The sequence below is a fragment of the Meles meles genome, chromosome 10 (assembly GCF_922984935.1).
Source record: "Meles meles chromosome 10, mMelMel3.1 paternal haplotype, whole genome shotgun sequence".
NCBI classification, from domain to species: Eukaryota; Metazoa; Chordata; class Mammalia; order Carnivora; family Mustelidae; genus Meles; species Meles meles.
In genome coordinates, this window is record NC_060075.1 from 69,313,956 (window position 1) to 69,337,240 (window position 23,285).

The following is a 23,285-nucleotide window of genomic DNA, read 5'->3' on the forward strand; positions in this document are numbered from 1 at the left end:
ATCAGTGTGTTGCCATTGACGTGATGGGTTGATGTGGTGGTCTGTGGATTTCAGGCAAGGCCAGACCTATTTAGAATATGGTGGAGGATAAGAAGCTAACAGCCCTGAGACAGAAGTGTAAATGAATATGTTCTCTTTCCCAGGTAAGTACAAACTGTTTCTAATCTTATTATATAGTTGGAATAGAAAATAATGCATTCGTCAATCAGCCACATACCATGTACCAGAGGCCTTACTAATCTGTTCCAAGAAAGATGGGACATGCGACACAGCAGCTATGATAAGAGCGCCTGCAGGTTGAGCTCGCACGACTCTGCAGTCACTCTTCAAGATCCATCTAATTTATGAAGCGGCCAGATGGTGTCCTAAATGGACAGATTCTAGGGACTACCATTCTGCATCTTCTAGAACTCTAAGACTGTCACTAATGCCCGCCATTCTCCCAACCCTACCCTGGGATGTAATTCTGCTTTTTATTTACCATCTTGGTAGGAGGTGGTGAGGGGTATGGCAGTTTTCAGAGATCTCCACTTGGCCTTCCCTTATGGATAGCTCTTACCCTAGAAACCAGGGACCCAATGCCAAGTATGTTAGTTCTAATTGAACACTCAGAATTGGGGAAATGGTCATTGTGTGGGTCCATAGACCCACCGAGCCCTTTGTGACCTAGGGTTTAGTGAGGGCTTTATTATCTTACCTGGTCACTGTAAGTTACCATTCTAACTGGGGACTATGATACAGCTTCAGGTTTCCTTGTGAACCTAGAACCTGTTTCCACTAGTTCTCCGAGTATCTGATTTTTCTTTCTGTGTTATACATTGACCTGAATGAATGGCCATAGATCCCTTTGGGGAAGGACTGAGGAGATCATCCCAGTATGTTTGCCCGGGTGTCCTTCCTGCTAGGCGAGATACCTCTTCAGTCAATGGGTTCTAGATCAGAACACTGGCCCAGGTCTGGGTGATGAGTGGAGGACTATGATGTTCTATTGAGGTAACTGCCTTGAGCCACTTGCTCCCACTTTCTTTCTTTTCCTTTTTTTTTCTTCTAATTTTTGCTCCTCCATTCTTGCTTTTTTATGTTTTCGGTTACGATGTTAAGCACCATTTGAGCTGCCTGTCTGTTTTGCCCTGACAATGCCACATTCTGTGAACGTGTAAAGCCTCCTTTGCTGCTGCTCTGCTGTAGCTGGCTATCGCGGCAATCGTGGCTTCCTGGTTTCTGGGGTTCCCTGCCACACCTGGCCACTGTTACTCCAGGATGTCGTCATCCCCGTAGATACTGACAAGCCCTGCTCTGTGACTGTGTCTCCTACAGTCAGCCTTGGCCTGTGAAGGCCACGACTAAAATCCCTAGAGGTGCTTGTGTTTATCTCACTACCTCCCTGCCGATGGTGTTGGTGCAGGGTGTGTGCTCAGGGCCTACCATGTAACATAACTCTGGGGTGTGTCTTCCAGCTTTACCTAATATTTCTGTTCTAACATAACCTACTTTCAACCTCTTTATTCCTATCTGTACTACCAGCCAGGGAAACTCACACCTTTTTCACTTCAGAAGTGTAGGCTAAAGCTTTTCCAGACTTCTAAGACCACTGGATCAACCGCCCTATCCCTTGGAGTCCTTGCCAGAGATAAAATCGCATATCCCAAACAAGTGGCCCAGGTGAATTCTTGCTTATCCAATCTTAAATTCTGGCTCCCTTAAACCCCTCCAAATCCAGTCTCAGTGCTGCTTCCCTGGCCCCTAATGGCACTTGTTCTTTTTTTTTTTTTCTTTTTTGTTTATTCATCAGAAAGCACAAGGAAGGGAAGCAGCAGACAAAGGGAGAAGCAGGCTTCCCACTGAGCGAGGAGCCCAATGTGGAACTCGGTACCAGGACCCGAGGATCATGACCTGAGCCAAAGGCAGACATAGCTGACTGAGCCACCCAGGTATGCTGGTACTTGTTCATTTCTACCATTTTTTTGGTGATTTCGTCAGTCTCTTTGCTCTCTTATCAGGCCCAGTTTGTCTTCTCCAGACAGATAATGCTGGGAAGGCCATCAGACAGTGATGTTGGTCTGACCCTGAGAGAGAGGAAAAGATCGGAGGGAGGGAGGAAGGGAAGGAAGAACGATTAGTTTTAGACTGCAGTACAGTTCTAGAAAGTTTTAGCAATGCTGCCAGGGAGTCCTTGAGCCAGTTACCTCTCAGAGAAGTCTTCATCCCCAAGAACAGGCCTGCCTCAGTCGGCTGAGAGCAGCCCATGGAAAGCATGGCTTTGGTCAAACATGGTGCCAGATCACAAAGCAGAGCAGCAGGGGCTGTCAGTCAGGTATGCTGTCTGCAGTAGGAGACGAGAGGAAATTTCCGTGGCCGCCACATTCCATCTAGGACATGAGCTGGGATGACTTGAATGGCTGTTGACTGGCTGGGGAGCTCTCTATCCACATGGCCACTGCACGGTCACCTTGGGCCCATGTGTGGCCTAGAGGTCTCAGGATGGTTGTACCTCTTACACAGATGGTTGTACTTCTTGGCTTAGGGACACAGAGTGAATGTGCTCAGAGACCAAAAGGAAGCTATAAGTCTTCTCATAACCGTGTCCTGGACCCCACACAGCATCACTTCCCCCATATTCCATCATTTATACCCAGTCAGCCAGACTGCATGGGGAGTCTCAGACTGTTTTGGAGACTAGCTACCACAGTGGGATGTGTATGTATATAAACTCACGTAAGGTTTCATTTGCTTCCTAAGGTGGGCTCTGGTCTTTTCCCTATTTGGTCTTTCCTTGTGGAATCATTGAGAGTTTGGTCTGTAATAGCAGCTCATGGATTATTGAATTATTCTTGGTCCTTTAGTGTAAGCTTGAGAAACTTTTATTGGATTGCTTTTAAACCTATTTAAGACCCTCTTATTTTATCTTTAAAAATTTAATTCCTGCCATCAAAGAGTTTCAGTATCTATGTACCATAGGGCACTTAGAGCAAAAGTATGCCATTATTTTTAAAAGAAATCCGTAGGGACGGTTTGAGTCCCTACCACCAGAGCACCATGGAGATTCTCTTCCTGAAAAGCTGAAAGTCTGTCTTCAGTTGTTTGTCATGACTCAACCACTATTTATTTGAATTCTCTCTAGGCATGAAATGACTTTTTGGGAAAATTTTCTATTAAAATTGTTTATAGACATATTTCTTAGTCCAATAGCAATAAACATAATTTTGCTGGTGTGAATTTTTTAAAACCTTGAAGGAATGTGCAGAACATTTGGTATCTGTACACCGTAACCTGTTTTCCTTACTCCCAACATTTGAGACCGTCTTTGGGCGAGAGTGGCTCTGGTGAAGGAGATAAGGGAAAGCTTTCCAAAAAAACCGCACACATTCCCTCGTAAAAATAAAACCAGAGTCTTGGTTTAAGTCCAGTCAGCTGGCTGCCTCTGAGTTCATTAGCAGTCTTTAACATGGCCTTGATGTATCTCCCCCACCCCCTCGTCAAAGCAAAATTCTAATCAGGCTTTCCCCACGCAAAGGTTTTATCCACACTGGGGCAGACCTGGCTTGGAACATTTTATTGGCAATAGTGGTGTCGTATTCAGGAACCACAGTTTTGTTGGACGGTGTTAGCTTGAATGACAAGTATCAGTGGTCAACTGTATTTGAAATATTGTTAAAGTACCTAGAAATAATGGGTATTAAAATTCATTCCGTTCACTGCAACAAACCTCTAAAGATTTCTTGTCCTCAGTGGGACCGGCATACGGTAATTGTGATTTGGAACTTAATGTAATCTCAGCAGCAGCAGAGACAATGCAGTCCTCTCATTATGCACATGCTCTAGGATCATTTATTTTAATGCTTTCAAATAAATATGTTCCATGCAGCACACCACAATAAATAAGGAGCAGCAATGTTCTTCTAGTAAATCCATCCATAACGTGAGTCACCATGTAAAACACTGCATCTCAAGTCTTTGGCCTGGTACCATATCATGAAGCACACCACATCTGCACCTAATCATATCTGGCTTCATATGGATTTAATAGGACTATGCCAGAAGTGCATGTAAGAACAAATTTAACCAGAGGTTTCCAGCTATTAAATACAGCTACTAAGTAGTTAAAAGGCAACAACTAAACCTGTAAAGCCTACATACACCCCACCCCCATTTTTGAGACAGAAATATAAAGACAGAAATGCTCTGGTGAATGGCAGGTCAGTGGAAAGCAGGGTGGGATACATTTGGAGTACTTGGAGCAAAGCCAGCACGACAGGACACCCAAAATGTCACGCAACACTGATACTGAATGGACACGGAATACAAGTGGAACCCACGGCTGCAGCACTGAGTTCTAGAAGGTGAAGGTTGGGGTTGGGGTCGGGGTGGTTCGCTTCCACTAGGCAGATAACTCAACGGTGCCTTCCTCCTCACTGTCAGCTCTGTTAGCGCGAATCTCCACGAGGGTCCTGGCGAAGCGGGTCCATTCGTCATTGTGGGGGACTGCAAGCTGCAAAGCAAGGGAATGGAAAATGGTGAGCAAGTGTCTCACGGGCCAGGAAGCCTTGAGGCCCGCCTGACCATTCCTCCTGAGGCAGCCATCTCTCCAGTCTTCTTCCCCGCATCAGTCCTGAAGAGAGACAGCCAATGGTAAGAGAATAGTGTCCCTCTCAGAAGAAAAATCACTCGTGGCATTTGTAAAACTTTAAAAAGCTTACGTAAACCATACCATGACAGTAGCCAGTTAAAACACTTTCAGGAATGTAAAGTCATCCCAAGGAGACCAGAGTTAGAGCGAACCCAGCAAATACGAACTACCCCACTGACGGGATGGAGAAATAACTGTGGACGGCCTTTCTCAGTCTGGGCTGTTGGTCCTTTTTCAAAAGTGTGGCTAATGCACTAATATGCATGGCAAAAATCTAGTTTACGTATACGAAGAAATCTTACTATGAAATAATGGTTTGGCTTTTTCAGCAAGATCTTCTAAGTCCTTTACATGTATTAACTCATTCCTCACAGCAACCCTATGGAGGGCAATATTAGTATCTCCATCTTACAGAAGAAGAAATCAAGGCACAGAAAGACGAAATCATCTTACTGAGTTTGCACAGCTAACAAATATCAGTGCCGGTGTTCTCTAGCTCCAGGCTCTGCATCCCTAGCCAGGATACAGACCGATTCACCAGAAAGGGGGCGTTCTGTAATTTCCCAAATACTATCTTCTTCTCTGCACAATTCAGTGAGGAGAAAATCAACCCCACCCGGTACAAATTACATTTATAACTTTTGTTAGCTGATTTAAAGGATAGTAATTTCTTTACATAGCATCCAAAGAGGAATTGCTTAAAGATAACCATGCAAATGCTTGGAATGGAAAAGAGAATTATTTGAAGATGAGAAGCAGGATCAAGTAGAATTCTGAATGCTTTTATAGAGAATAAAATTGATTTAGACTGTAGAGTGATTTTCTTGGAGGACTGCCCTATAAGATGGGGTAACCCATCGATAGGTACCCAGAGTTACACCTATTCTATAAACATTAATAACAGTCACCTCAATAGACATTTTTGAAAATAAGCAAAGAAACCTAAGTTTGTGATCAATTTTACAGCTGAAAAATCGCCCACTTTATATAGAGCCAAATGATTAGAACTTTAAATTTTTATTACAAGAATCATATCCTCAGATAATGTCTAAGACAACTTCTTGGAGGCTGGTACCATCAGTTGACATATATCCTGCCATTAGTTTTCAAGTACTAAGGTTTAAACGTTTCAATAATAGAATTCTGGAAATGATCTATAGGTGGGGTTACTTTGAGAAATGCAGTACCAGTAAGAATTCTCCTTTGGTCATATGAATGAGTTTCTGAATGGTTAACTACTTCCCCAGTTATTGAAATGAACCTAAATTTCTCCTTAGGCAACAATGTAAGTTCACAATAGTATTGAATGACAGTTACCCCTTCGCTCAGTCCATTTTCCCTACTTTGAGCTCTTTTCCTAGGTTCCACTATTCTTCATTTTTCTCTTCAATTTTAGAAAATACTGCACCAGGGAAATGAAGCGTCCAAAATCAATGCTACAAAAAAGCGAACAAAAAGCACAAGCAGCAAAGGGTTGGTATCATCTTTATATGAAAGAAAAGGCCCACTATTTTTTTTTTCCTCCAACTCCTGACCCACGTCCTTCCAAAAAGAACCACAACATCAAAGCCTAGGGAGAGACAAAGCCAACCACGATAACATGATGATGACTTTTTTCTCGTAGGAGGTGAGAATCAAGCTGTAACTAAGGCGCCTCAGAATTTCACATAATGTGAAGTATTGGGAAAAGCAGGCCTTCCTAATAACACGTTATATGGTACGTGATACAGTGTAGCGCTCTAGGAGTCTGGCCCCTAAACCTGACACTGTATTGTTGAAGGGGCACAGTCTGAATTAACATGATGCTATAAAGTAATGCTTTATTGATAGCAACATATAGGAACTATATACTCAAACAAGAAAATAGGTAAATATGTTTTACGTAGTTTCATGCAGTAGTAATGACAAGAGCTTTAAGAAATGATACTACTAAAGATGAAGAAACATTAAGGTTTGAATGTGTGCCCGGGATATAATTGGAGACAGAACTGAGTACCATTTATGACATGTAAGTTTTATATCTAACTTTTCAAAAATGAATTCTATTAAATTTAAATGTTTCTGATGAAGAAACAAGAATTCCTTACAGTAGATCTACCTTTTCCACGAGGAAGGGAATAGAGTACTATAATACCAGCACCTGTCGTTGCCCTCACAAAAGTGTTCCTAGTATTCTAACATATCTTGTCCTCTTTTTGATCTGGGAAAGTTTCATCGAGGTTGGAAATATCAGAAGTTTAAAAAAAAATTCTACCAAGTATTTTCTTCTCTAGAATGTTAGTTTGCTTTGGTTAACAAACAAAACCATAATAAAAAACATTCCAGAGTTGAACACAATGAAAACACAATTGCTTCTAGAAACTTAAATTTACCTACCTCATCCTATTACACTTTCTCATTTAGTTGGCTATAAAAATAACCCAAGGTGACTGTAATCTTAGATTTAGAAGGTGAACTGCACACTGCCCCACTTTTAGAATTAAGTATCACCATCAGGAAGCACTTTAAGTATAATCTTAGCTTGAATGTGTGAATGTGTATTCACAGGCGGTTTCCACACCCAAACTAATAATTTTTGGCATCTGAATTACTTGTAGGTAAGATCAAACAGGCGTCCTACCAAACAAGAAGGCCACTCCTTTCACTTTATGTCTGCGGCTGTATGTGGCATCCGTTTGGAGAGAACCGTCCTTCTTACCCTTGGCACTCCTGACTTTTGTCACCTGGTTCTTTCTGATTGGAGATGGCTGCAAAGGAGGCTTATGAGCATAAACTCATCTGAGACTTTCTCTGGGAGACTTTTAATCCAGTAATACCTTAATCATGAAGTAGGAAAATTCTTTGTCCATGTTCCTTATTAAAGAATAAGACTGCTGTCGTATTCCTCTGACTAGCACACAAAAGTATTTAGTCAGCGGGGACCGAGTACCCACTCTATGCCTGGCCCTGTGCTAGGGACTGAAAGGACGGCACTGAATAATTTTGGCACATGATGACCATGAACAACAAGCAAAAATGATCTGTTTTATTGGGTCAAAATGTGTGAATACTGGCATAGATGGGTTGTTTTGTTTTTTTAAAACTTCACCTACATTCCAAACATGAATAGCCTGAAATTGATCTTCTTATAGTGACAAGTGCAACACTTCTTGGTGTGGGTTGTGCGTCAAGCAAGTAGCAGGGAAGCAAATGGCACGTAAATGCCACGGCCTCAACATCTCCTTATGTTTCCACCAAGGCAGTAAAGGCTAAATCTAGAGCAAAGTCGTTCAGGATAATTTTCTAATAATTTCCATTTCATGATAGGAAAAATATTCACACAAGGTTTTAATCATGATGAGTAATTTCAATTGATTAAAAAAAAAAATACAAGCACCGTGAAAGAAATAGCCATAGTGATAGCAAGGGAATACCATAAAGAAGGGCTTCGAAAACGTGTCTGGTATTGCACTGAACCAGAGTGGATCTGGAAACAGTTTTCTGCCTTCAGAGTCATCTGCCAGAGTCCATGTCCTAGGTCAGGGATGATTAAGATTTTACCACCGCTTCATGGACAAGGTACACCAACAAGCCAGTTCATCCCCCCATTAGAAGAGTTCTAATTTTTTGCTAAGTGTATAAATCGTTTTTATGCCATGAGCACTCAGAGCTATGATTCCTGAGATAAAACAGTCGTGGTTCTAAGAGTGACGGCCTATTATAGATATGATATGACCCTATTTTTATAGCCAAGGGAACGAAGGACAAAGATAGTTTCTGAGGTAGCAATTTGTCCCTAAGGAGGAGGTAAAATGAAGCTCAGATTTGGACAGGAGACTTAAGTCCCGTCCTCATCCTGGTTACTGGCAATGGTTGGGCACTTAACCTCTCATTGCCTCAATTGTAAAATGGGGATGATGGTGTCTGACCCATTTATCCACAGAGATGTGAAGAGGATGAGAAAGGTAATCTAAGGGAAGAAAATACTATGAGTTCATCATGGAATAGTCATGTGCTCTTTTTCTTTCCAGCGTCACTCAGATTGAACATGTTCCAGAAATGCTCTCTGTAAGTGGTGCACATTATCAATTCAATAGCATTTTTGTGTTCTGTTTTTATTTTCTTAAAAAATTAATTCTGACGTTTACCACATTAGGACATTAAGGAACAAGGCACGGACCTCTTCTAACAGGTGGGGAAGAGAAGAACAGGGAGCTCAACGATTTGCTGAAGATCACATGACACCCCCGCCCCCCACACCGAGGAGCCCAGGCTTCAGGAAATGCCAGCATACCACAGCAGAACGCCTGGCAGGTACTGTGTTTTGAATCACCTGCTAAAAGATTCTAAAGATTGTATTTTATCTTCTAGGATTCCTTTGAGATAAAAGGTCAAAAGTAAAAAGCAAAAGTGTGCAGAAGTTGTGGAAAATTTATGAAAATTGATTTTAGTCCCCTCCTCCCTACTTCCGAGGCCACATGGACCTGTTCCCTCCCTGCCTGAATGGAAGGGAGGGGGCCCTTAGATCCTGCCCCAGCCTGTCCCCCAAATAAGTAGTTGGCCCAACCGCCCAGTGTCCAGCCTGGGCTTCTCATGCACTTAAAGGGAGGCAGAGATTGCAGAATGACTGAATTCTGAGAATGGAGTCAGGGTTGACTTTTTCCACCTCCAGTATTGGCCAGAGGGCAGTTTCCTTCCCTGCTTTGCACTTATCTCATGTGTGTGCTTATGAATTTGATATGTTAATGTGTCTGATCAAAATTTCTCCATGTGTGAGAAAGGAATTTTGAGACCCATCCCTAGGACTGCTGTAAATAGTAAACAAGTCCCCCCGACCCCCGAAAAATATGATGGGCTTTTAAGCACAGTGCTTGGCCCATTATAAACCCTGTGGAAATTATTTTTTTTCTTATTTTTCCTTAATGCTTATTCCCTTCTCCATTATTTTTATTTTGGCTTCTTTTCTTTCTTCCCATTTTCTCCTTTTCACCTATATAGAGCTGCATTTTTTTTTTTTTAGAAATATTCTTTATTTTTGTTACATTTGACTTCTTGAAAACCCAAATGATTTCCTAAGTAGTCATACTTCTAATACTAGCCAAATTTCATGAGCTGGGTTGGGGGAAGGGTTCTTTCAGACCCCAAGAAAAATTCTGTCAGAGTACTTTGTATTGCTCATTTAAAAAATCAAATTTTAAGCACAATTCCTCATAAATACACAAGTACACATATATGTTGACAGATCGATGCATATTTATCTCTCAGATATGGCCAGTGCAGTGTTCCCGAGCTGTTTCCTAGCTGTTTCCTTGATAGGGTCCTTTCTGCAATGGGAGTCCACATTTTTAGCTCAAGTCCTAAGGCTTTGTAACCGCTGAACATGCTGTTAAAAAATCAAATGACTTTTTATAACCAGGGTTAAATACACAAATATCATTCATGTGTCCCTTTTTATAAGCACATGGCTAACAATTTTGAACAGTCCACAGTCAAGCCTCCCTCATTTGTTAGTAATTTGAAAGGGTTTATAGTACCTAGCAGCTGATTTTTAAAAGCTGCCTTATCTGCAGTAACTCCTACCAGCTCAAAGCTGAGTTCTTTATGGTAAAACTATCTGTCTCAGGCATTGTTTATATAAAAGTAGGTTAATTAAAAAAAAAAAAATCTTGGACAATTAAGACAGAAAACTATTTGGTGATTTCAGTTGGTTTCTCTAATACATTAAGCATGGCAAGCAAACAAGACTCCAGATTTCCGAGTAAGCACTCCATGGATGTGTATTTCATCATCATCTTTGAAATCTTTTCATTAAACCGAGTCATTAAGAAAAAGTCTGGGGCGTTACGTTAGCCATGGATGCTGAACACATACAGGACAACTCACCTCCTGTACCTTACCTATTCGCCTAGGAATTAAAGTCTCCTATTAAAAAGGGTATCTTACGAATTACCTTTTCACTTTAATACGCATTGATTTTTGTTGTTAATGCATTTACAGAAACCATGGAAGTGAATGTGGGTTTCCACAGAACGGCTGCTAAACCCCTTTAAGCCTTAAACGGTTTTTTAAAAAGTGCCCTTATTAATGGCCCCCCCAGTTCAGGAGATTGTGGACTTACTGGTATACAAATACACATTTGTGTTGAGAGGAAGCCGGTATTTCTTAGGACAATTCCCTTTGCCACACACACAGATGGAAGCGAAGTGGGAGGTAGCAAGCGCCGAAGCAGCCGCTGGAATGAGCAAGCTTACTCGCTCCGCATAAATACAGGCCCCACTGTATTTAACTCGCGGGGGGAGTCTAACAATGGATGAAACCACGGACCAAAATTCCAAGCCAGAGTGCAGTGTGCAGAGGGGTAAACACGCTGCAGTGTTCTACCACAAAAAGATACGCTGTGTGTTAACTTAGCATTTAGAGCCCTTCTAGGGAGGGCTGGAGGGAGGGTGGACGTCACATTAGTCTCCATGCTGTAGCATCTACCCTTCCCAGTCAGTACGAGAAAATTTCTGTGAAATTTAGCAGCACGCAAGCCTACAGCAGTCTGATGAGATCTGACTATTTTTGGTTAAGAAAGAAAGAACCTATTTTATCATAAAATCCTATCTAAGGGACCCATCATCTACCCGTGAAGCTGCAGATCTCTCTGCCAAAGTTCTCTTCCTAGGATCCTTAAATGAGCAGTTAACTTTTATAGCATGTTTGTTAGAACACCACTTAAAAAAAAAAAAAAAAGTCCATTACCACCCAGTTAAGGAAAGAAAGGTAAGACATAAAATCAAAAGTAAATAGTAAAAAGATGGGTCTCTATCAATCTCAGTAAGCCAGAAACCATCGAAGGAAATAATTTATTTTAAATACTATTCCTTAGAAAACAAATGTTCTTCATGTTAAAATTCAGCATTATAGGAAGCACAACAAAATTCTGGAGTTCTATCTATGGAGGGAAAAAGAAGAATCACAGCTAAAAAAAGAAAAAGTTAATTTACTAAGGCTTATGATGACCTTGTTCACATTTGTATGAAAGCCTCGTCATCCTTTCTTCTTGAGAAATCTCTTAAGTGTTATTTTTTTCCTGTTATTTGGACCTATCTATTCCTCTGCCCCAAAGATGGAAAAAGTGCTAAAAATATTGGCTGATGGGCAATAATGGAAAATAAACTTTGTAAACTTCTATTACCACTCTTGTTCCATAACAGAAAAGATCAGGAAAATGACGGGGACGACAAAAGCGTGTGCTTGCTACTCAAGCTGCTCTGTCCTATTAGCTGACTAAACCCAATACCCTTTCCCCTCCTGATACTATTAACTATAGGTTTTCTAGTAAATTCCTAGCAACCACTGCATCTAAGCAGTTTTGACAAAAAAGAAAGCTTATTGCTAAACACCTTAAAAACATTTACCAAGGTAATAAAAGAAATGTCATTCCCTCCTACTGAATGTTTGGGCATAAAAGAGGTATTTTTATAGTGTAGTTCATGATTTACCATATCTATAGTGTCCAAAAAAAGCACAATGAAAAGGAAGCATTTTTCCAGTGGGTTGACAACTATTTGATCAACTGTTAGGCTTTCATTACTCTAGTGGACAACTGCTCACTTTGAAAAGCACAGGAGGGGTGAGGGACTGGGATCGGGAACGGGGAAGGACAAACCTTCTTTTCCCAATATATTTTCTATATATCCTTGTCCGTGCAAATATAGTTAAATGGATTATTTTTCCTATCCATCAATCTGTTGCCAGCTTGGAGGCTGCACTGTGAATGCTTCACACGATTCAGCTTTCCCTTAACCTTCAACTTTCCCATGTGAGACACTGATTCCCCCAAATGTGGATGAAGCACCTTTTCTGTGCCCAGCCAGGTCATCCTGGTCAAATAGACATTCCGTAAGCATCTACCTTGCAAATGTTTCTGTGGACGTGGCAGTCTAAACATTGCAAAAACCTTACTGAGGAATGTGATTAACCCAAGGAGGGCTGCCAAACTAAAAAAACAACAACAAAAAAAACCCAAAACCAGTTTTTTTCTAAGTCAGAAGGGTGGTTGGTTTTTAGGCGGCTAGAAGATGTTCACTTTTTTTACCTATGGGTCCTTAATACTAAGACAAAACTAAAATATTTCATCTAAATGTTGAGAAACTATAGTGTGGCTACAAGAAGGAAGATCTCTAGGAATGGACTGCTGATGAATTTTATCTGCCATCCTAAAAAGTGAGTGCAAAATTTCTTCCACAAGGTTAAGCTCTGATATTTCCTAAATGATAAATAATTCATGTTTTAAAATGTAGAAGATGTTCTGATAGCTGACATTCTCCGAAATTCATGCAAACCTTCTTTGAATAAAATAGGATGATTCATTCACTTCCTCACTTTGCAAGTCCAACCTATATAGCATATAAATATTTACACGTCAGCACGCATAAGCAGACACTCGATTCCGTAGCACACACACTCTTGTAACAAACAAACGGCTCCCCGTTTCCGTATGCACCAGTGTTAATCCAGCCTCACAGATGACTGGAGCAGCTTCATGCTCGGCTGGTCTAAGCTGTGATTTGAGGCTACTGTTCTAAGCAGTAATTTTTCAAGATAAAATTTAGCAGTTTTGAAATTCTAAAACTAAACACAATTTTGTCAGCCATAAAAAAAAATTTAACACTATAATTAATGACTGCTTCAAAATCCCAAACTGCTATTGAAGATGACAGTTGGAAATCACAGAAGAATCATAAAGATGATTAATTATACAAACTGGTACTTGTTTCAGAAGGTTTATATTCATAGGCCATTTATCACCAAAATGGGAATATATGAATTTCATTGAATATTGCAAATTACTATGCACACATTAATTTGGTTTTTATAAAATTAGATATTAGGGTTTTCTTTTCATTGAATCAACTTCTCCATAATACATAAAAGTCAGAAGTATTTTCTTATCAATCCAGGAAAAAAAGTGGTTTGAAAAGATATTAATCCTATAAATTCATTTTTACAAACTAATGTACCTGAATAAGCACAGTATTTATATAATAATTAGTTTAATTATGGTCTTTTACATATATAATTGCCAAAATGAAAGCCACTGCTACTACATTCACTATAAGATGAGTAATTATAACGTTAATTGGAATTAATAGCGTTTTTCTTTTTCTGTTTTAAATTAAGCACTTTTCCTAGAAGACATCAAGTTAATACTAAAATTACAATCCTACATTTTAACCAAATTATTTAATTTCAAATACATGTAATTTATTATGACAAGGAAATGGATTAATATATTATTTCAAAGTAGCTTATTTTAGGTAATTATATTTATTAGCACCCCAAATCTGCTCAAATAGGCCTTTGTGCTTTTGACTCCACTGCACAGTGTTGTAGCTATGGCAATAAAAATTCAGGTAAAAACTGAAAAGTCCCATTGAAAATCCCAATGCTTTGTTTTTGTGTCATCAAATGTCTAGATATTAGCGACAGAACTAAGTATCTGGATGTTTGGGCACCACACAATAACTTTTGCCAAAGTCTTGGCTTTTCCAAGAAGTGTTTGGCATTGGCTAAAGAAAATAATATTGTTTATCCACTGAAGAATAAAGCCAGCACTTGCAAAGACCTTCGAGAATCGAGCAACTTGTGACCACACTCACTTAATGAGAAACACCAGTGTTTGGGGTGATTATAACTGGAGTTGGGGAAGCTGAGCCCAGCCCTGTTCTGCATTCCGGAGGCTGCCGCAGCTTGGCCCTGCTATCGGGGTCATCCTCAGCGGGGGCTGCTGGCCTTCCTAAAGCACAACAATTAAACGAAGTGATTTTACATCCAGTTCTTTCTCATTAAGGGACTCTCACTTGAACCCCCAAATCGCAGTGTAACTTTGCATTTTGTGTTCTGCGCACCCCTTCCCTGTGGAGGGGGATGACTTACACTCAGGGCACAGACTTCTGGAAAACGGATGCAGGTTGTGTTCTACTGCAAACAAGAAGGAGTTCACCAAGGCAAATGATTACTGCCCTAAGTGTAATTCACTTAAAAACCAGAAACGTATTGTATTTATTTTGTGTCACTCAAATTCTTTTGAACTCCCAGCACTAACAGTTTATCAGATTCCTCTATATTGAACTGCTCTTTAAAGTGCAGGAGAGATGGCTCATCAAATTGCTTTCTTCTCTCCGTCTGCTAGCTGCCTAGGAAGCTGCTGGAGGCATTCTTCAAGAGTCCTCGTACATTACAGCTGGACCGCCATTCTGAAGTGTATCGCCATAGGCCCTTTTCCTCGTTGGGATCCCAAATAAACTGTCATCCTGATTTTTCATTTCCGCTCTAAAGTACAGTCAGGTGAACATTTAAATCACGCTTTGCCTTTTTAGCAGGTACCTGTGACCTCTCGTATTCACCTGCCTTTTTCCTTTCCAAGAATTTTTCAAGACCCTTTTAACAGAGTAACAAATGCCAACTTTACTGTATTTACTGAAATCTGTAATTGAATGACTGCTCTTCTTTTAGCCCCCAGCCAGTCGTGTGAACCAAGTGATGGGAAGTGTGGCCCCAGTTGCAGGTCACGCTGTAACGACAAACGCACGCTCTCTTAGGCCATCAGCGAGTGGGACAGCAAACCAGTAGAGCTGAGGGAGCTGGGCTTGAGCTGCCTCCCCAGTTCACTTTCCAGTTGCCATTTTCTTTTCCAAGTTCTCCTATAAGCTGAAAATGATTTTGGAATTTTATCATTTGACTACTGTAGAACTATAATCAGGGATTTGAAACTTATGTGTATTTATCACAACTGAAAACAAAATCTTCCCTGGAAGAGGTTAATGGAAAAAGAAATAACAGGAGGTGGAGGATAAACTGCTTCTTTCAAAGCTGGGGCTGCAAACAGCATCCTAACTAATTCAGATAAGCAGCAAACATAGTTGTTAGGGGATATTTATGACAGCCCATCTGTGTGACAGCACCAGAGTATTAACAATAGCAACGGGCTTTCTAGAAAACACATCTGCAAGACAGACAGGTAGATAGGCTGACTGTCAATCATTGGGACACGTGAATAATTCTATACTCACTGGCCCATGTGCTATTAAAATTGGCTCCATGTATATATAGAAAAGCCTGCTATTCAGTAAAGGAGCCATGGCTGTGAGTAATTCTTATTTTTAATCTTTAGAATATGTGTGTTCACACATCATTAAAAAAATCCAACAATAATTAACAGCTCTCTACGAGTGCATTCTGAAGCAGCATTCGCTCACCGTTTTCGGGTTATATTTGTGGTTAACTTATGACTTGTTATCTTATCCACGTTTCAGTTAATTGAATGGGATCGTGCAACCCCACAGCAAACAGACTGTATGCCACAGTGTGAAGAGGAAGAGCCTCAAAACTTATTCAGGAGCTGGGCTCATCTTTAACTTCACATCTTAGAAAATGTAAATGGTTCATGCAACCACTGTCTATTTTAATAACTTCGAAGGTGCACAAGTAGAATAAAAATTATAGCCAAGTAATAAAAGGGGTCTTCTCTGTCTTTCATTGAATTCACATAACTTCCATTTATGCTAATAGGAGTTAAGCACCTGCTTCGCAAAGAAAATAGACCCCTATCTGTGAAAATAAATGTGTACACTATATTTTCCAGATACAGTGCTGAAATCAAACAACCAAAAATGTGTGCTATATAAACAAAGCATCATGTGGCCTACCTGGAAACATTGCTGTTTTATATTTTAACCTCATTAGTCACAGGCCCTAAGATATGACTCATGCCTTTGCCATTTAAATGCAACAAAAAGGAAAAAGGGGGTTGCGGCGGCAGGTTGGGTGGGTGGGGGAACGGACATACTCAGTCTGGTGATTTCAGTGAGCTCATACACAATCCTCTGTTTACCCCTTCAGAAGTTCATAATAAATTGCATCAGTAAATCTGGATTCAGGCCACTGCTCTCTGCCATCATCTTAAAAGTTACGGAGGATAATTGTACATAATAGAGGAGGGCATGATCATTGTTGGGGGTGGTGTGTGTGTGCTGTGCTGGGACTCCCTGCGGCAGCTGCAGCCTCAGCTGGGACAGGAGATGAGGCAGACGACCATTAACGACCAAGGACACCAGAGTCCCTTTCTGCACTGTTCTCCTGGTTGAGCGCCAGGTCTCACAGGAAGCGTGTCTACTTGGACTTGAGTGGGGACATCTCCACTGACAGTTACAGAAGTCTCTTACCAGGGTGCTCTTGCTGATGGTACGCCAACTGAGTGACAGAGAAGGGCTGTCCCTCCCCACTCCAGCTATAGCAAGCATCATAGGGATCTTTCCCAAAACTCTTACACCTTCAGTTAAACTTACGGTGTGATCAAAACAAGGGTATGGGGAGGTGAATGACAATATCCGGTATAGTTTCAGCTCTATTTCTATGGGCCTCACAATGTTTATAACCTGCAACCATTGCTATTCCCATTCAACGTTTATTGGTTTTTTTTTTGCCATACTTCCTTCTTTTTTTTTCCTCCCTCCCTCCCTTCTTCCCTTCCTCTCTTTTCTTTTAGAGCAAGAGGTGGGGAAGGGCAGAGGGAGAAGGGGAGAGAGAGAGAATCTTAAGCAGCCTCCACTGCCCAGTGTGGAGCCTGACAACCCTGACTGATCTCCCGACCCTGATCCATCTCATGACCCTGATCGATCTCACGACCCTGAGTTCATGACCTGAGCCAAAATCAAGAGTCTGGTGCTTAACCGACCGAGCCACCCAGGCGCCTCACACATTCAACATTTTCAGATAGTCCAAGACACAAATAGTAGTAAGATCACACAACACGTACTACATAGGACCATATTTCTAAAGATTTCTCCCTTTTCCCAATGGTCGAGGTTAAGGCCATCATTTCTCATTTCTGATTTGCATCTTGAGTGGGATTAAGAGCAATACTCTTGTGGCAGAATTGGCTACATAATTCTGCAGGGCCCAGGGCCAAATGAAAATGTGGGGTGCCTGGTTGAAAAAGATCTTACCAGCTGCAAGACAGTGACAGCCAAGCAATAAAGGAAACTCAGGGCTCCTGTACTCCCCGGCCCGTGAGATGGCACAGCTGACACAACCAGGAAGCCAACCTTGCTGCTGGAGTAGGACCCTGGGGAGACGAGAGCCTGCTGCCCCCTCCTGTCTCCTCAAATCAACCAGGGACAAATGAATGTGGGGTCTCCTCCTGCAGACAGACCTATTCAATGGACTGAGGTCCAAAGAAAATGGATCAACAAAGTATACTCTAAAAACTACCATTTACTTTCTTGTACAGATTGTATTATAAGGCTTATTTAAAACTGTTTCATCTTCTTTCCTAGAGGGTTCCATAAAGCAAGATTTTCCATCCAAAGGCCAGCATGACCCTGGTGAGGGGTTCAGTTTTAATGGGCACCAGAGGACCAATTCTGAATACAGATAATGGTAGCACAGTCTCCTGGCAATTTGATCTTCAATACCATCTTTTTTCTCTTCCTCTGTATTTTCTCCTTTTTAAATCACTTCCTGCTCAAACCCCTTCCCTCTCGTCAGCCATGCACCAGCCTTAGATTTGACCTCAAATTCTAAATGGGGCCAGCTAGCTGTGAAGGCACTCTGTCTGGCTTTCTGCAGGTGATTTGGAAGGCTGAGGAGGCACTGTTCAGAGGGCGCCCTTCTCTTGTAAGTACAGCTATGCTCTGTCAGTTCTAGGCTGGCGAGCGAGACAGCAGTAATTACAATAATGGCGGCACTTGCCCAAGAAGTGAGCTACCATCTCTCAGAAGTAGGCATCTGCTCAGCTCTGCTTCCCGTTATGTACATGAAGACTACAGAATTCGCCGTGAGAGATTTAGGATAGGTTATATAGAGGAGCAAAGAGGAAAGAGCCTCTCCCCTTCACCTTTCCCCAGAAAAAAATAGCTAAATTTGTAAATACCTTATGAAAGTACTTAGGGGGGTAAAAACCAACTGTAGTTAAGATAAAATTATCTTAAGTCTGAGTTCTTCTGAACCACAGATGGCTTTGTTTATGATGAAACCATACAGAAAGAACTGTTAAATGAAAAAAAAAATCCAACAACAACAACTGTTAAATGTATAAGCCTATCCTGATTTTTTGGCCATTCAGAGAAGGGATAGAAGATTATATAATATTACCTGCTCTCAATAAAATAGTATATCCTTTTTCTTCCGGGTAGTGGATTTGTAGGGATAAACAACCCTACAAATTGTTTGGCCTATTATGTGGCACAGAGATTTTTCTATAGCCTGTCTAGACTCCAGACAATAGACAGGACTGGCCTATAGCTACAGACATTTCTATAGTCTGTAATATCACTTAGAAAAGTAAGAGCAATAATACAAAACTGAAAACCAGGCTGACCTGCTACTACAATAGTAGAAATACGAGTATAACAACACTTTGCAATTTAGGAACGGTGATAGCAACCCAGAGAGAAGTTTTAGCAGCCACACATCAGCCAAAGCAACTTATATATCCTCCTAAAATATGAGTCATATTTAAGTAATTCTGCCCACAGGCTATAAAATCACTTTATTACAGAAAATTCTGCATCTGTGTCATATCCTGTTTTCTCATATGTTGTAACTTATATGTTACATATAGACTATATATATAATACCTGTGGTCAACATATAGGCTTTCAAAAGGCCTTTCTTGAAACAAACCAGATTGTTAAACTATTCTACTTCTCATCCTTCTTGGACAAAACAGTGAATGCTGCATGTGACCTTAAAAGAGAGTTAAGGGACATTATGTATAATACGAAAGGGAGGTGGAGAAAAGAGTTTAAATTTCATCTATTTTCTGCCATTTCATCTCTGAGTGTGTCTCCACATCTGTTTCTCTCCCACAATTACACTTGTTCTAAACAAAAGAGAAAGAAAAAAGAAACCTTGAGGTTTTTTTTTTTAATATTCCTCTTCACTGCTTTTTAATTTTTTAGTAAATGAACTGATGAAGAGTATTTGTTGTTGCTTAGGTTTATTCTGATGGAGACAATGAAAAAGATGCATTGACTATAAAGAATAATCATTGAAGAAAATATGGCCTATCATTGAAGAGAATATTACACTTTCCCATGTAGTAGAAATAAACAGGCAATACTCTCGATGCAGAGGGTATTCTCTTTCCCAAAGACTCCAAACTACGTCAACGGTCACCAGACCATTTGCATCTTCACCACTGGGGATGAATATTAACCGGGTCTGTTGCTGTCGGGATGACTCAGCTGGTAGCATCAGGAGTCATCAAGGGGTTGTCTCATGAACTAGACAACATGCAGGAAAATGCAGAGGTTTTTCTATATTTTACTTAGGGTTGTACCTCCCCAAATACAAACCTCCCATCTCTAAAGTCCTTCAGTTTCTCGTTCTGGCTGCATTAAGAGCAACAACAACAACACCTAGTTTGTTTCAACACAGTCGGCTCCACCATAGGGCAGTATACAACGTATTACCAAAGGTTCCAGTGTAGAACCAACCATCCGGGACGGCCACACGTACAGAATGCCGACCGAGGAAACCATGCAGAGCCCTTCTCGGTGCGATCAGCTAAGCCCCTCCACCAGGCAGGCACAGAGTGCTGCCTACGTCTAGGGTGTTCAACATACAAATGTGGTATATTTTCCTCCCTGGAATGCAAATTCTAGATTCATATTACGCCAGAATAGCATTACACAATGCTCTTGTTTTGTTTTGCTTGAAAGTTCAATATTTTCTTTGTCTTTAAGGAAAAAAAAATTCTTTAACCTCATTGCAGATGAAGGTTTTTGTCAACACTTTCCCATGTAGTAAAAATAAACAGATATGTCTAAGTACAATTAATTGGTAATGTAATACTAAAAGCAGTATAAAAATTTAAAGAGATTTATCTGAAATAAAAAATATAGATTCCCCCCCCCTTTGATAGGTGCCACAGTCTTTAGGAATACTTCATCTATGTAATAAGATATACCAGAGCTATATATTCCATATAATAACTTTGAATATCATAAAAATGGTACCAAATTCTGATTCTCCTCAGCCACTTCAGTACACAGGTGGCGGAAGCCAGCCATAGCCTCAGCCTCTTTAATTGGCTACATGTTAACTGAAGAGTGACAGTATACACTTTAACCGAACATCATGAAAACCTTTGTTTGTTTAACAAGTTTGGAATCCAATGCTAGCATGATGAGTGTGACAAATTCATTTCATTCTCATGAAATTGGTAGGAAGTGCCATGCCTCCTCACAGGATAGCTGGGAATTCGACAGCCCTCTGAAAGAACCTGAATCATTAACTAAACTGTCCTGTGTGTGGAGACAGAAGACCAAATTAGGCCCTAAGGAAGTCTTGCCAAACTCCCACTGAAGTCAACGGCGATTTGCAAACGCACTCAAGCGGGCTCTCATGGCCCACAGGTCCTGTCAGTAATTTCACTAGGTCTTTAAGCTAGACACACAAGTGAAAAACAAAAACCCAAAAACAAACACACGCACAACCCAAACACCCAAACCCACAAAGGAAAAATATGTGTACCTCTCCAACGTCGTAGATCCAGATACGGCCTTCTGAGTCTCCAACGGCAACCTCTTTGCCACCTTGAGCCCAGCGCACCCGGTTCAGGGCGGAAGCCCCCTCAATGGCCACACTTGCTGTTGGAACCTGCCAACAGCAACAGAGAATCTGAGTGAGAACTTAGATATACAACTTTACAATGATACGTTTAACTGGGTGAGTCACCGCTGCCTTCATGTGCGTGAAGTAATATACGTCCCTCGCGCAGGGGTAAAAAAGGACTCATTGTTCTTAAATCATATGCTCCACTGAATGAAGGGGTAGAGAGGGGACACTTTAACAACAACAACAACAACAACAAAAAAAAAAAAAAAAAGAAAGAAAGAAAGAAAAAGAAAAGAAAAGCAGGAGAGTCTTTTCCACAGTCAATGGGCAGTGAGTGACAAATATTTCTCCGGATTACACAGGGTATACATCCAACATACAAACACAGCAGCTAAATATGATACTTCTCGATCAGGTCATGGTTTATGGATTGATGGAGAGAGAGATTTCAGGATTTACCAAGATTAAAGATACTGTAAAAGGCAGAAAGGGGGGCTTACGGTGGAAGCAAGGTCATATTAATGTGTGTCTTCAGGGGAAAAAACGTGTATTGATCCCTCAAAACCTCATCGGGGAGGGGATGATTAGAAGAAGAAGAAAAAATGCAGGTGGCAGAACTTCAAAAGCTTGAATTTTCCTCTTTCTCTTTTCTTTTCTTTTTCCAGTTTTCCCCCTTTCCTGTCAGTACCAGGGTAAACGAAGCACTCTAGAACCTTGGAAATGCCCCCGAGGGGATATCCTGAGAGACTGCAACACCTTTTTGTAGAAGAAATCTCCCATCTCCTCCAGTCAACACTGAAGTCTGCCAACGTGGGTAATCACTAGCACACTTTTTATTAAAAGGACCCAGAGGTGCTGAAATGGAACCTGCAGGATTGGATACAAGAACCCTCATTATTGGGAAAAGATGTTCGTGTGTCTCCCCTTCTTCTATCAACAGTTGTATAAACTCCGGTCTTGACGTTTATGTATCTGAGGTTTATAACTGATAGATCAGATCTCTGAGCCTTCTACAAGAATGTTGACTCGGAAATGACAACAGGCCGTTAAAAAAGGAAAGTGTAAATCTTGAAACCAAAAGAAAAAAGATACAGTGAGAAAAGTACCCTAGAGATCATCTCACACGACTGCTGAAGCCCTGGGTCTACTACACAGGTCGTTTCGGGGTGGAGACCGTGCCTTCGTTCTCTCTCAGCATTCCGTGAATCGGAGAATTGAAACCATCTGTTTACGGGAGGTTATTGACCCAATACCTATCTTTAAAATAGCAATTAAAAACTCCATCATATGTAAGAATCTATGTTTAAACTTAATCTTGAAATCAATAAAAATTCTTTCACCTGCTTAAATCACTGTGTGTCAGTTGTGAGCAAAAATGTAAAACAAAAGTCCCCAACTCATTTTTTTTTTTTTTTAAAATACACAATTTCGACAATGAAGGTAACTGCTGTGCAGGCTGGAGCTTGAATTTTTAACCAAACCTTTCAAAGGCCAAAACAATGTGAATTTAGATGGGCCATAATCCTGTCAATATGCTTTATTATTAGGGTGCTCCTCAGAAAACAAATCGAGATTCAGTTCTACAGTTTTCAGACTTTTTAACACCATCATTTAGGGAGACTGTGCAGGATCACACTTTACCTAACTCTGTCCGATATCAGATTTTATCAATGAATAATCTCAAAGACTGAATAAAAATGTTGAATCTTAATAGGAATATGTTAAAAAGCTAATCACTCAAAACAAACTGACTTCTGATACACTTTAAATTGTGCCTAATGCATGTTAAAGAATTTTATTTACTGAGAAGTAAGTCGTATAGCTAACTGGGACAATTACTATTTTAACCTTTTAAAAATACCTTTTCAAACATAAGTGATAAAAAATGACTATCACAGTCTATATAATAAGTGCTAAAAATGATCAAATGCTAAAGGAAATGATAAAATATATTTTATTAGTTTGACCCATAATGACCTTTCAAAAGTTGGTGAATCTTTAGTGAAAAGAATCCATATATTGAGTCTAACTCCTGTACTTTGGTTTCTCATTATTTTCACATTTTTTT

General features: G+C 40.5%; 1 protein-coding gene across 4 annotated transcripts in view; it reads right to left on the bottom strand.

Annotated features, from left to right (window-relative positions):
• Positions 1–3,808: 3,808 nt before the first annotated feature.
• Positions 3,809–23,285, bottom strand: part of DYNC1I1 (dynein cytoplasmic 1 intermediate chain 1) — a 301,726-nt gene continuing 282,249 nt past the window's right edge. For all 4 annotated transcript variants that reach the window (XM_046021163.1, XM_046021165.1, XM_046021164.1 and 1 more), the window contains 2 exons: positions 21,134–21,259; positions 3,809–4,489 (listed from right to left, as the gene is read on the bottom strand). In XM_046021163.1, the coding sequence (XP_045877119.1) occupies positions 4,379–4,489; positions 21,134–21,259 (237 nt within the window). In that variant the 3' untranslated portion in view covers positions 3,809–4,378. The remainder of the gene's footprint in view (positions 4,490–21,133; positions 21,260–23,285) is intronic.